Below are 15,035 nucleotides of genomic sequence, written 5' to 3' on the forward strand. Positions count from 1 at the left end.
CATATGAAACAAAGACATGTGTCTCAATTTTAATACAAAATATAAGTAAATAGACTTTTGAAGACAAAATTGTGACTGTCAGGTCGGTTGATGGTGACACGTCATGCTGCAAAAAAGTCAAGAATAGGTTCTTTCTGGTTAGGAAGTCTTCAAAATCAGGGTTGAAAAATGACCAGGGTTAAACAATCTGCAAAAGCTTGACGTTTATGAGCCTCGACACATAGATATTTACTGATTTACAGTGTTTCTATTATATTGTCCACCCCTGTATGTAAAGGCCTGATTGTCCACACAGAGCCAGTTAAGAAGACAGGCACAACATTGCTTTACTGAATAGTGGTATTTGTTATCAAACATGCAACTCTTACAAAAGTCATAAAACCAACTGTTTACACGTACAAAGGTCCTTCTTTCCATCAGAACATGATACAAAATAGGCTTGATGTGTTTATAAAAACATCTCCTAACTTCAATTACAATTTAGGCCTTTAAAAGGTTTTTGAACCTCACCAAAATTAACACATTTGTGTGATTTCACTTACATTGGTCAAGTATAAGGCAGCAGCAGTCTTTACAAAGAGCAACCGGAACAAATGATATCTACACGATGCCTTGTGTTTCCCAACTTCTCTCTTCACATGGAGCCAACCCTTTAAAAAAATAAATAAATACACTTTGTGCTTTTGGTTCAGAACCACTGTGAGAGTCCGACCCTTGACCCTGAGAGTGGGGTGGCAGGGAGGGATCAGACCAAGTCGGTGTGTCCGAACCCGTGCTGGTCGCGGCCGGGGGGGAACTGCTGCGTCCAGTCGATGATGGCCGGTTTGAAGAGGCCGCAGCAGCGCAGCTGGAAGAACGACGCCAGGTTCCTCATCACGCCCAAACTGCAGACACACCAATCAGGAGAGAGGGATCAGTGGGTGGTGACTCAATAAAATATGTTTTTGATATAAAATGCCGTCATGGTGTGCAATATTGTTCACACGGTTCATGTCTAGCAATGATATTTAAAATGTGTTTTTCTGTACTCATTTATATTTTTGGAATTGTATGTGTTGCCTGAAACTTGCATCTTTAGGGAAATATAAAGCATGTTTTGAACTGATGGTGCTGAAAGAGTATAAAAAACATTGATTCATGTTTATAAAACCTTAATATGAATGTGCCATCCTTTAACCTAGTAGTATTATTTCCTCAGAAATCAAGTCGAGCATTGCAAGCTTTCAATGATGTCCATGTCCATTTGGTATAATAACTCTGTCTTCTTCTTATTTAACAAATCACTGGACTTTTATAAAAATAATTTCCAAAGTTAACTTCCAAAGCAGAGCTCCATATGTTCAAGGCCCAACAAACTAAGCGTATTCAAGCTCTATCATTCCATCTTATTATTATTTGGCTCACTGTAACGGATTGTCACACTTTTTCAGGTAAGCCACTTAGTATTGCCGCTTGTAGTTCCATAGATACTGAATAGAGTGTTTGGCACTGTATGTTTGATAATGAATCAGGGGGAATGTGCAAGAAGACATGCATTAATACAAAGACCTTGACTAAAAACACACAAAGATCCCCTGCATCCTAATTAAACTCAGTCATTAACTAAAGACATGTATCCTCTGAAGTCACATATAGATTTAAAATGTTTTCCACCGGAAAGAAATCATTGGCATCAAAGAGCAGCGCTCAGTAAAATCGTTGAAAAGGATGATGATGACAAAGTGGCGTCAGTAATATGAACTCACTTGTATGGATTCTGTTTGAGGGGGACGGGCTGTCGCTGTTTCCTCTGGTGCATCGTCAGGCTGGTCCGCTCTGCTGTGGTCAGTCCCAGGAAGGCAATCTACTCTGGCACAAAGAAAACATCAAACACTGAGGAGACATTTCCAATCGAACTCTAAATGGTTTTATATGCAACATTTGAACATTTCAGAGATGAAAAGACAGTGATCGTTACGTCTTTAATGTTCAAAAAGGTCTTTATTTATCTCATACTACAGCACCTCTTTTCACCCTCAGTCTGAAACCAGAGCCCAGTTTCCTCTGATTGGTTAGCTGGTCGGCTATGTTGTGATTGGTCAACTGCTTAGAGATGTCCCGCCCCTTAGACCAGCACGTACAATGTGTTTAAAAGCTATCCAATAGAAGTGTGAGTGTCAAAGTGATGTCTCTATGTTACAGAAGTAAACAAAGGTGTCCAATGGAGGCGTTTAAGGCGGGGTGGGGGGGGGGGGGGGTGGGATTGTGTTGGAGACAAAACTCCGTCTGGAGGGACACTCCTGATAGGATCTTTGCGGTCACCTGGTAGAGCTGCAGCAGCAGCATGAGGCCGGACCAGCAGGTGTGGTAGAAGGCGAGCAGGAAGACGCTGAGCAGCCAGGGGGAGCAGGTGACCAGCACCGAGACCACCCCCCACAGGCCCTGCTCCTCGTAATGCAGCACACAGTGAGTCGCCCAGTCTGGAAAACACACACAGCACAGCATGTGTATCAAGAGGAGTGTATACTGCGTCAGAGTCTGTTATTACACCAAATGCAAAAGTACTAACATTTGAGGCAACCGTAAAACATCCAGGCCCCCATCAGCATGAGGGAGAACAGGAAGAGGATGAAGTAGTGGTGGTTCCTCGCACCTGGAAGACAAAGCAGAAAGGGGATTTTTTCTTATTATATCAAAGATTTTCTTTGGGCACACATTAGTTATATAAGCAGCCTTTTTTAAGATCATCCTTACACTACCTACTGTATATGACAATAATCTTTTTTTTGACACAGATAGAGTATGTCAATGGTCCAGTTTTACCACAGTGTGAATTTTGATGCAAATTAAACTTTTTCAGGCCCTAAATAAAAGCACCTCCACTATTAGAGAAACAAATATTTAACATGTTTTTATATTTATAACATTATTCTCAAGTGTGTACATTTTTTATTTAATTTAATACAATTTTAAGTTCCAATTATTTTATTTGCTGCTATTACTGTTTTATTACGGTAATATTTATTTTATTTGTTTTTTATTTAACTACACGGGTAAATATAATCACATTTTTCTAAAATAACACTTTCTGAAGATGATGTTCATGTAACAAAACACGTCATTAATGTATCTTCTCTAATGCCTGGTAACTTGCTCCGAGGAGTCGTACCGATGCAGCCGTTGGTCCAGATGGAGTGGTGGTCCTGCTTGGCCACACAGGCGTCACAGTTAAAGCAGTGGTTCGTTCTCATCGGTTTCTTAATCTGTGAAAACAATAACAAACACAATAAGCTGCACTGCTTGCGTTGATAGACCAGAGTTGCATAAAGTGTTTGTGTTCAGATCCTCACCATGCAGGACGTGCAGAATATCCTGGGTTCCAGGCCGCCGGCTTCAGCCAACACCAACACATTCTGACGGCACAAACAAACAAAACCCAGCTAATTTGTCATAAAATGTTTTATAAAGATCATTGTGTGCAGAGTCAACTTATAATGTCCCTCTCACCATTTTCTTCTCTTCTTCAGTTGCCTTGATGGAGCCTGGGTCGGTCCTGCAGGTGCGGAGGTAAAAGTAGAGCAGAGCGGTGGCATTCACAGTGAACAAAGCCTGAGCCGTGGCACTGGGCCCATGTGGGGTCAAAGGTTAAGAAACTCTCCATTCATGGGCTTGATCAAAATAATAAAACAGCAAACAGCAGAGGTAACAGAAATGCGAAACAAACCCTTATTTGCAGGGAACATCACATGATAGCTGTTATATCTTTACTTCCTAAAAAGGATATCTGGCAGGAACCAGAGGCACCAGGTGACGATCATCCAGAACACTGAGGCCATGAGAGCTGTGGCAGGGAGGAGGGTCTGGAAGCCAGGACTTGGGAAGTTCCTGTTCAGAAAAAAAACATTTCTTATTAAACCACATACAACCTGTTAGCAGCAGGCAAACGGGACCTGAAGCAGAATGCTTATTTTTAGATCAAAAATCGTTTTATTGCGTTACGACAATGCATAACCAGTTTTTGTCATTTAGAAATGGAAAGCAAAATATATGAGACGGTGGTTTGTACTGATTGTACCAAGAAAAACATAAAACAAACAATAATAACGACTAAAGTAATCCCCTACATTCACTGCCAATGAGCCTCATACACACGATTAATTACCAGAAACATTGTTGAATGAATATATGCATGTAATACATATGCAGTGTTTCCCCTACCATTGTCTTGGAGGGGCGCTGCGCCCCGCCAACGGAGCCCTGCACCCCCCCTGAAATTCAAGGCGTTTAAAAAAAGATATATAAAAAATATTTTTTTAATATATACCGTAATTTTCGGACTATAAGGCGCACCTGAATATAAGCCGCAGCAGCTAAATTGAATGATGTGTACATATATAAGCCGCACTGGACTATAAGCCGCAGGTGTTTTAATGTTTAATTACCATATGTAAGGGTTCGTGCACAGAGGGGATTGTCGGGAAAAAGATGGCTGTTTGAGGAAGCTCCCATTTATTAACATTTCAACAAACAAGTTGCATATTTGCATAACGTATTCAAGTGTTACCATTTAGTGCAATAGTAGCTACAGAACATATACTGTGCTGTGTAAACTTTACTGTATCACATAGCGTTTCAGACACACAAACTTTTCAACTTTCAAACTTAAACGGTGCGCTACCAGCGCACGTTTAACACCTTTGCACAAACTGTCTCGCTCTCGTAATGTCTGTCTGTCTTGCTCTCGTTCTGTCTCTCGTACCACTCTCGGTTCCACTTTTACTTTTGCGCGCTACCTGTCTCACTCTTTTCCGGGCGGGCTCCAGCTTTTCCTGCTGGAGCCCGCCGCTTAAAGGTGGGGGGCGCGGACCGGCCATAGAGCCCATAGAGTTAAAGGTGGTGGACTGTAACCTGTAAAAATCCATAGATTAGTCGCACCGTCATATAAGCCGCAGCGTCGAAAAATGGGAAAAAAGGCGCGGCTTATAGTCCGAAAATTACGGTATATATATTTTTTATATATCATGTGTTTGTTAGTTTTTGTTTAGTTGTATATATATATATATATATATTTTTTTTTAATATACTATGTGTTTCTTACTGAAACCGGTGGCTTTGTGGCCTTTTGTGTTGATTGTGGCTGTTTGTTGCCAATTTTACTGCACACTTTCATTAAACAACTTCCAATTTACCAATTTCAACTGGTCAAGTTTCATGCAGGACATAACGTCCGTAAACGTTATGAATGAATGGGTGGGACACTGCAGAATGTATTTTTAAGCTGTTATAAATCCTTTCTTCTTTTACATGAAGCTCAGTAGAAAAGTGTCCTTACCTTGCAGCCAAATTTAGCACCCCTATCACGCAGGCCAGCAGGACCCCTTTGAGCAGCCATGACTCAGAGTTCATATCCACTATGGCACCCACACTGCCCAAAACAGCTGTGCAGAGCAGAAACTGTAGAAAGACCTGGAAATGCAGGAAGGTGTTACAGCTTAGGATAGTTCTCTACAAAGATACTGGAGATTTATTTTCATCAAAATGTTTGTAATTTAAGATGTTATGGGGGTGGTCTTTAGTTTGTGTTTACCCTGTATCTGTTGACGATCCGCAGGCAGCGCGAGTTGGAGCGAATCCTCTCCTGTTTGACGTGGTTGAGCATGTGGATGAGCAGAGGGCTGTGCACCTGGTGGGCCAAGTCGATGGGGGTGTGACCCTAAAGTGGAAAACACAGAAGAAGAAATGCTTCACCATTCATTCAATTGGAAATAACAGATAGTATTGCTTTCAGTGTATGTGCAGTGGGGGGTTTTATCTGTATCTAACTATGTATCCGACTCTTTGGGCTTTAACTTCTCTTGTCTGTAAAATAAAAGCAATGCTTGTGACATAATTATTCATGTATTACAAATGAAACTAAAGGCCCTGACACACCAAACTGACATCAAAGAACACGTCTCGACGGACCCAACTGTTGTTTCACCTCAAGTCTTGGCAAAAAAGTCGCACTGGAACACACCGCAAAGACTTCAGCCGACGGCCAAGTAGCACGTACGCACTGCGCATGCGTGAGTGGCAATAACTCTCCTTAGCAGCAGGCGGCGGTAGTGTGTATTCGTCTTTCAAAAGAGGCAACCGGAAGACAGACTGCGTGATATATAGAGTGACAAAGTCACGCCCATCTACTTCCGGTCCATGGGACCTTATTTCGGAAAAATATTAGCCTCATCCCAATACCCCTCCTCGACTCCTCTCTGTCACTAGTCACTACCCGATCCGTCCCCCTGCCCGATATGTACTGCGCATGTGCAAGATGGTCCGCCATATTGGAGAACTCCGGACGGCAACCCAGGAAGGACACTTGACACAGTGGCTTTTGGCAAAGCTGAAAAATAAAACTTGAAAGAGATGAGTTATTGTTATTACAACGTGACTTCACTATTATTTAACAACTCTTTTTATTGGGTTCTTTTATTTGGGGTTAAGTACATTGTCAGAATCAGTGAGAAATGAATTTAACTTCTGTTAAACAGCTATCATACTGAATAAATATTTACTGTGAATGTATGCAAAAATGTATGGCATATGGCTGTCTAACAGAAGTTAAATTCATTTCTCACTTATTCTGACAATGTACTTAACCCCAAATAAAAGAACCCAATAAAAAGAGTTGTTAAATAATGTAATAACAATAACTCATCTCTCTCTCTCTCTATTTTTCAGCTTTGCCAAAAGCCACTGTGTCAAGTGTCCTTCTTGGGTTGCCGACCGGAGTTCTCCAATATGGCGGACCACCTCGCACATGCGCACTGCAGATCGGGCAGAGCTGCAGATCGGGTAGTGACAGTGACTGTCACTTCCCGATCTGTCCCCCTGCCCGATCGGTACTGCGCATCAGAAGTGGCCCATGATAGAAGGTGATTGATCCAGTCACCTGTGACCGACATTAGCTAACATTAACTGTAGCTAACGCCGGTTATTTTTTCTAATCCTTGGCTGCTCCTAGTCTCTTGGCTGCCTAGCAGGCTCATTAATATAAGGTTGTGGTCCGTCATAAGCATACGAATATACATTTTCAACCTCTTCTGTGTCAAAACTAGCATTGTGATCCATGTTTATTAATACGTTAGACCGGCCGCTCTGCCTCATGTGACGTCACACGCGGGTGGTCTTTTTTTATGCGGAAGTAAAAATGTCTTACAAAAACGACGCCAGATGTCACTGTAGTGTATATTTCTGTATATCTTTTTGAAAATCTATTGTATACATCATTTCCCTACACATTTATTCACTGGGGTCTCTAACCTGCAAGTTGATCTTTAAGAGTCCTTGTAATGTCTTCAAAATGTTGCTCTCGTAACAAAGTGCAGAATAGATTCACTGTTGACGCCAGAGGGTTACATTGAAGCCTTTATTTCTCAGTTTTAACACTTAGCGCTGACAGAGATACGTGTCGCTCTCAGTGTGAGTCAAACTTACGTTGAGGTTTTCCGCATCCACGCTGGCTCCAGCCTCCAACAGGATGTGGGCAGCGTCCACATTTCCTGCCAGCACGGCGCAGTGGAGCGGAGTGTTCCTGTTCACTTTGTCCACCGCATTCACTGAGGCGTTATTTTTTATTAAGAAATTGGTTGGTTCAGGCCTAGGACAGAAAAACATGTGCTGTTTATTTTTTAATCAACCTCTCTAGATACTAATGTCATCAATTAACATCAACTTTGTCTTACATACTTAACTATCTGAGTTACTTTTTGTTTGTTTTTAATAAATACAAAGGCTTTTTCAAAGGCTTTTAATTTGAAAATATTTTTCTTAAATGTAGACGCATTCTCAGAAAAGACTGTATTCTCTGTTCACCTCAGTTTATTAGTTCACAGTGATTGCAAGTCAAATATGTGATTCCTGTTGTCATCTTGCAATATACTCATTTATATAAATAGTTATCACTGCAATAAACCGTATTTAATTTTGTCTTAATTTACATTATTTCATATTCTGTTCTTGTACATATCCAATATCCCATATTCTATTGACATGTATTTTCATTGATTGATTCATTCATTTTTCAAATAAATTTCTTTTTTTTCTTTTTGCACTTCTTATTTTGTATTTTTGTATTTTATTATATATGTTGCATTGTTGGAGGAGCTCAGGTCAGAAGAATTTCATTCCCATTTCTACACTGTAGCTCTGTGCATATGAAAATAAAACCTTTGAATCTTGAATGAGGGCAGACAACATTTGCAAAATCATCAGATAAAGTCAGATTCCTATTGCAAATGTTAAAGTTTATCATTGACATTATCTTTATTCACCTAATATTTAGGTATGAACTATTTCCTTGAAACTAATGGGGTTTTTAGTAACGGATGCTCACCCAATAATCTTCTGTGCTGCTAGCATCAGCGGCGTCTGTCCGTTGCAGTCAGGCCCATCTACTTCCTGGATGCAAATGAGAAAATTACCATACAAAAAAATTAAAAAGAAAAACAAATATTAAGCTCCAGGATGGTACAATGATTCCTACAAAGGTTTAAAACAAATGAAGAGTGTGTGTGCGGAGACTGACCTGTCCCTTAGCCATGAGATAAGCTGCTATCCCCATGTGCTGGAAGAGGATGGAGAGGTGGAGAGCACGGTAACCTTCTCCGTCAGCGATGGAGGAATCGGCTCCGTACCTAATCAGCTGGATCACCATGGGGAGGTGGCCCTGCCTGATCACACACACACACACCTCTGTTTCAAAAGTGTTGATTCTCTGTCTGTTACTTTAGATGAAAATAAGGAGCCCCTCCCCACGCCCCTCTGAGAGATCTTGGGTTACAAAGAACACAATGGTGCTCTAGGAGGAGATTCAGGTGATAACGTGTGTGTGTGGGGGGGGGGGGAAACCTTGGTTGGTTATTGGCTAATGGTTACACAACCCAAAAAAATCAACAAATATTTCTGTATAAAAGACATGAAAAAGTGGATTTTGCATAATAGGTGACATTCCTTTTGACGGATAAATCATATCATAACAGGATTTAATACAATATGGAATAGAAAAGAGCAAAGATTACCTTATGGCCCAGTGAAGAGGAGAGGAGTTCAGGTCACCACCAAGCTGATCAACTAATGACCCTTTAGAAATATAAAACCTGTCAAGGAAGAAAAAAAGAGAGGAAATTAAAACATTTCCTGTTTGAGGCGTGTTGTATTTCAGTTGGCTCAGGCGTTTGTAACTGCTCAAACAGAACAGTTATCTGCAGGTCTTACTTGACCAGCTCTGCGCGGTTGTTGATGGCCGCCCAGTGCAGCAGAGTGACGTTCTCTTTGTCCGGCAGCCTGACGTCATATCCTGCATCCACCAGCTCCTTACAGCGCTCAAGGATACCGAACCTGAGAGGATCACACACAGAATAATAATACTATTAATAGTAACTCTCCATCGAATGCTTTAGTTTGCAGTGCTCCAAAAAAAAAATCGACAAAATACAGAAGCCTAAACATAATAAACTACTGCGATAGCTATAAAAACATTTGAGTCACAGTCACTTGATTGACGGTAGTTGTCAACCGTCAAACATGTATTTATTCATAGCTTTAGGCTGTGTAAAATAAATCTGCCGTATGTGTAGTCATAGTTACCAATATATTTACTGTAGTGAGATGAAAAGACAGGTAGGAGCGGCTCTGCAGATTATTATTATTTTTGACAATAAGTGTGACCTTTGTTCTGCTGCACCTCAATGCACTGATCAGAAAAATAAATTAATATTTCATTTTCCAGCAAGCACTGCCGAGTTTCTAATCTCCCCTAAAGCACACTGGCAGGTTTGAGCAGCTTGTGCTATAGTTGTATCTACCGGATGAAAACCCTCATCATATTTGACTTTTAATAAACACAGAGATTTATGTACATTCCTTAAGCTTTGTGTCATAACTCCTGTGTAAATACATTGTTCAAATAGTTGTCAGTGCCATACATTCACAATGGCATTGTCAGTTGTGTGTCTACTTCTCCTTCCTATGTTCCTAAAACAAAACTGTCTTACTGTTTTACACAAAACATGCCTCATTTTAAAAACATTCCTAGTAAAACATTTAACATGAGAATGAACAGAAAATATACCCCTGATGTTTCCTCCACCAATCTGTTATATGGTTTCAATATTTGGTTATAAGTTTGCATAGTTCCACATTATGGCTGATTTACAGAGATTGGTTGAAGAGTTGCACAAGAGTTGTGCAACCAAACACCAACACCAATAATCAAGATGTGACATTGTTTCCTTTGTGGTTTTCATATTTTCAGTCATTAACCATTCAAAGGAAGGTTTCAAATGATTTCCCATATGTTGTTTTTTATGGTGATATTGTTAAAATGAAATATCTATTGCGAAATAAAACATGTCATCCTGAATACTGACACTACAGAAAAAGGTTTGAAAGGAGCATCTGCAACCTTCAAAAAGTAGCAGTGTGTGGGCTCAGTGCTCGGACCTATTTTGTTCACCCTATATATGCTTCCGTTAGGCAATATTATAAGGAATCATTCTGTAAACTTTCATTGTTATGCGGATGATACTCAACTATATTTATCAATCAAGCCTGATGAAATTAATCATCTAAATAAAATTCAAGACTGCCTCAAGGACTTAAAAACGTGGATGACCTTACATTTTTTGATGTTAAACACGACCAAAACTGAAGTTATTGTACTTGGCCCGAAGAATCTACGAAACAAATTATCTAAAGATATACTAACTATGGATGGCATTAATTTGGCCTCCAGTGAGACTGTAAGGAATCTTGGTGTTATATTTGATCAGGATTTATCCTTTAACACCCACATAAAATCAATTTCAAGGACCGCCTACTTCCATCTACGTAACATTGCAAAAATCAGGCATATCTTGCCTCAAAACGATGCAGAGAAACTAGTCCATGCATTTGTTACTTCAAGGCTGGATTATTGTAACTCCTTATTATCAGGGTGTACCAAGAAGTCAGTCAAGTCGCTTCAGCTGATTCAAAATGCTGCAGCTCGTGTACTAACCAGAGTTAGGAAAAGGGACCACATTACTCCTGTTCTGGCTGCCTTACACTGGCTCCCTATAGAACACAGGATAGAATTTAAAATTCTTCTTCTCGCCTACAAAGCCCTTAATGGGCAGGCGCCATCTTACCTTAAAGAACTCATTATACCCTACTGTCCTACTAGGGCATTGCGTTCCAAGAATGCAGGGTTGTTGGTTGTTCCTAGAGTCTCTAAAAGTACAATGGGAGCCAGAGCCTTTTCTTATCAAGCTCCACTTTTGTGGAATCAGCTTCCAGTTTGTGTTCGGGCGGCAGACACCCTATCCGTTTTTAAGAGTGCGCTTAAGACCTTCCTTTTTGATAAAGCTTATAGTTAGGGCTGATTAGATTCAGCCCCTAGTTTTGCTGATATAGGCTTAGTTTGTCGGGGGACATCTTACTTCTTCCTTCTCTCTGTCTATACCTGTGTGCTCTCATGTTCCGATTAACCCAGCTTCCCCAAATTTCTTTCTTTTTGGTGTCTATATACGCCGGGATCCGGAGTCATGGATGATCCTGAGGTCCTGTGCCCTGGATCGCGAGTCCTGGATCGCGAGTCGTGGCTGTGGTCCTGGATCATAAGTCCTGGATGGATATCCTTGTGGATTCAACTTCCTATTATACACACATGCATTTCCAAACATTTGGACTACCTATGTTGCAAATGTATTATCTTTTCAATTTACACACGGCATCTATTGCACGTCTGTCTGTCCTGGGAGAGGGATCCCTCCTCTGTTGCTCTCCCTGAGGTTTCTCCCATTTTTCCCTTTAAACTGTGGGTTTTCTCTGGAAGTTTTTCCTTGTACGATGTGAGGGTCTAAGGACAGAGGGTGTCGTATTGTCATTCTGATATTCTGTACAAACTGTGAAGTCCACTGAGACAAATGTAACATTTGTGATATTTGGTTATATAAATAAACATTGATTGATTGATTGATGGTTGATAGAAAATCTGGCATTTGGTCTTGTTCTAAAATTGGATATAAAGCGACAATTCAGCCAAACTTATTTCAAAGAAAGCTGCATGAATTCATTCCATCACTTCATGAGTGTCCACCAGTTGACAGAGATGTCCATCCACTCACTGTGTTGCCTTCACTATGTCCAAGCTGGCGCTTTCGTCCATGTGTGAGCGTCTCTTCGGCTGCTGGCTGATGTCCATCGCCTGATCAGCTTTATTAGCGAACTGTCCTTGAAAAGGCGTCATGAAGGGGTGCGGCGCTCTGGGCCCATGACTGTGAGAATGACCTGTATTTCCGTGGTTACAGTTGTCATGCATGTTGCCGTGATCCTGCAACACATACACAAAGAAAACACAAATATAAGGTCCAAAGTGGTCTACATGACAATCTTAAACTGACATTTATAATAAGGGTTATTGATTTAGCCAGTTACGCAATCAGACTCCTGGGGCCCCCCCACTGGTCACCCAACTACTCAAAGGTGGAAGATGCATCTGTAAGGTGTCCCTGTGTAAAATAAGTGATCATGTTGTTGTTTTCACATATTGGATGTTAAATACAACTGATGAATCATTCGGTACCCGGTATTACCGAAATACTGGTTACTGGCTTTTTTATAAAAGTGAGGCGTAATATCCTTAAACTTGCGCCCAAACCGTCAAAATGGCGATGACAATTTTGCCGTGAAATTCTGCAAACGAGTCACTTTAGAAAATCTAAAGTGTGGCTGCATATGACTGCCAGTCTGAATGTTGGGGTCTGTAACCACTGCAAGAAGTTTATTTCTGGGAAAGATGGCAACACATCCAACCTCCAACCAATGCTGTCTCGTATGGCAACCAAGTACCTTTGTGTTCAGGGAAGCAGCATGCCAAGCAAGAGAGTGTTCAGTTCAGCAGGTGATATGCTACGCTGTGAAAGGGCCCGTTTGGATCCAGAGAGCAGGTATGCTCATCTTTTTGAAGATGAAGGCACAAAACTGAACTGTGATGGGATTTGTTTTCTTTCATCAGGCAAATGTTGATTTTAATGATGCTATTTGTTTTATGTGCAATGCCGATATATCATGATCCTTTATGTGTTCTCTGGTCAGTCGAATTTCAGGTTGAATATTGATTATACTGGTGCTATTGTATTTCTGCATTGACAAGATGTACTATTTACGCCTGATGGTTGTTATAAATGATATTGCAGAATCTGTTTTCTTCATAGATAACGTGTTTTTCTTCGTTTGTTCAGTACTAAGAGGTCCATGTCCCACAATTGAATTTAATATTAATTTCACATGTTAAATACATCATAAAGCGCTTCATGGGAGTAATTGCAGGATGATACAATGTTTCCCTTATGCAACATGAAAGTATCACGATATGTATCGGTTGAGTATCGGTATCATTCAGTGGTATCGATATCATAAAAAAGTCAACGATATGCAACCCTAGGCTAACCTCTGTCTAGCTGTAATAGTATAAACACATGTGGATTTGGATGAACAACAGCAGCTAGCGACGGTCAGAAACAGCCCAGAATTCAACTGTGAGAGAGGATTACTGTTTCGTAACAATAGGAGAAGAACAGAAAGGTAACTAGCAGATAATTTGTTAAAAACACGCCTTGGCTGTCGATGCATCATCATGACATCCAGAGAAATTAAACACACATTCCCTGAAGTGGATGCCTTTACTCGAAGAAAGCAAGCATAATGTGATATTTGGAGTGTAGGAGAGATTAGCTAGCTAGCTGCTGTTAACCGCCAGGTAACTAGCAGCATGCTAACTACGCCCACAGAAGCTAGCAGACTGACAGCAGCTTCCTTTGAGCCGATGAGTATCACTGAGGACAGGTTAGTCCGCGTCACAGCAACTTACCGACCAGGAAGAATTACAAAAAGCTAGCTAGGAAATGCTAACAACCCGATACTAGTGATGTGTTTAGGGTACACTACGTTAGGTTGTTCTCCACCAGGTAAAACAGAAACAATACAAGCATCAGAAACAACGAAAGAAACATAAACCGACTCACATTATCGCCCTCATTCCAGTCCATGTTGTTATGAAGGAACGTAGAGAAAGTTCCTGCTGCTGGACTGACAGCGATCAACGTGCAACTTCCGCTCTTTGATTTTCAAAACAAGAGTCGCAATGACACAGTTAAAGAAGACATGGAGGTGCCTGCCTAATGAACTGACTGATCCAATATGTGTTAAAACTTTTATACATATTAAATAAGTATGTAGCCTAACGTGGGAGATAGTTGTTTGATGATTGTTCTTCTTGCTGAGTTTATAAAGACTGAAACCCTCTCAACGCTGCTTGCAGATGTGATATTGGCAATTGAGCGGCTTTCTCTATTGACAGAAGAAGTGTTGACCTGGGAATGTTGCAACAGCATTATTTTTGTATTTAATTGCTTCTGAATAGTTTTTGATGTTTACTTCCAATCTTATTAAAAAAATTGTTTTCTTTCTTTCTTTTCATATTTCTATCATTTATTAACATAATTCCCTCCTGGATCGATAAAGGCTTATTCTATCTTGTGCAGAGTCTGCAGACATGAACATATTAAACTGCTATGGGGGCCTCAGGCAAAAATGTCCTGATGAAACCCCTTCATTCTTTCTTCATGTCCTCATTTGATAAAACAAAAATAATTCAGGAAGATTTAACAATCAAAACTGACACAACAACTGTCTCATTGTAGACGTGGAAATATGTATATTTTAAATATGACAAACTTCAATGCTGGCATCCTGTCAACGGACAGTTTGCTTTGACAGTGCATAACTTTAACTACTAAATTTAATTCAGTTAAATTATTAAGTTCTGATTTCTAAACGTTTTATCTTATTTTGAAGGCGAGGACGTTAAACCGGAAGCCTTTCTTATCAGTTGCATTGGTTGCATTGCCTTGATGCATTTTTCTTCACCCTGTCCTTCTTCCTGGAAATGCCACAAGCACTTTGATTGGTATATTGTTTAATTGCTGCCTACGGGCCTTTCCTGCTGCTGTCTGCATTATTCAACAGTGAAATTA

General features: G+C 40.4%; 1 protein-coding gene across 2 annotated transcripts; it reads right to left on the bottom strand.

Moving 5' to 3' along the window:
* Positions 1 to 14: 14 nt before the first annotated feature.
* Positions 15 to 14,175, bottom strand: zdhhc13 (zDHHC palmitoyltransferase 13). 2 transcript variants are annotated; one of them, XM_079663762.1, is made up of 17 exons: positions 14,025 to 14,175; positions 12,126 to 12,331; positions 9,235 to 9,357; positions 9,039 to 9,116; positions 8,546 to 8,690; positions 8,354 to 8,418; positions 7,456 to 7,618; positions 5,567 to 5,692; positions 5,312 to 5,445; positions 3,762 to 3,864; positions 3,487 to 3,609; positions 3,330 to 3,392; positions 3,149 to 3,242; positions 2,549 to 2,632; positions 2,302 to 2,459; positions 1,746 to 1,843; positions 15 to 884 (listed from the first exon to the last, which is right to left on the bottom strand). In XM_079663762.1, the coding sequence occupies exons 1-17, from the start codon at positions 14,046 to 14,048 to the stop codon at positions 746 to 748; spliced, it is 1,926 nt and encodes a 641-aa protein (XP_079519888.1). In that variant the 5' UTR covers positions 14,049 to 14,175; the 3' UTR covers positions 15 to 745. The 2 variants fall into 2 exon arrangements, with proteins under 2 accessions (XP_079519888.1, XP_079519889.1); XM_079663763.1 differs by lacking the exon at positions 14,025 to 14,175 and adding an exon at positions 13,871 to 14,010.
* Positions 14,176 to 15,035: the final 860 nt, after the last annotated feature.

Source organism: Notothenia rossii (assembly GCF_949606895.1).
Source record: "Notothenia rossii genome assembly, chromosome: 2".
In the NCBI taxonomy this organism is placed as follows: Eukaryota; Metazoa; Chordata; class Actinopteri; order Perciformes; family Nototheniidae; genus Notothenia; species Notothenia rossii.

Bases quoted from the DNA above. Each gene is read 5' to 3' on its own strand.
- zdhhc13 (XM_079663762.1), bottom strand. From the start codon at position 14,048: ATGGACTGGAATGAGGGCGATAAT. The intron at 8,691-9,038 runs GTAATCTTTGCT...GTGTGTGATCAG, and splicing joins CCTCTTCACTGGGCCATAAG to GCAGGGCCACCTCCCCATGG. The intron at 3,865-5,311 runs GTAAGGACACTT...TTTTCTGAACAG, and splicing joins GTGCTAAATTTGGCTGCAAG to GAACTTCCCAAGTCCTGGCT.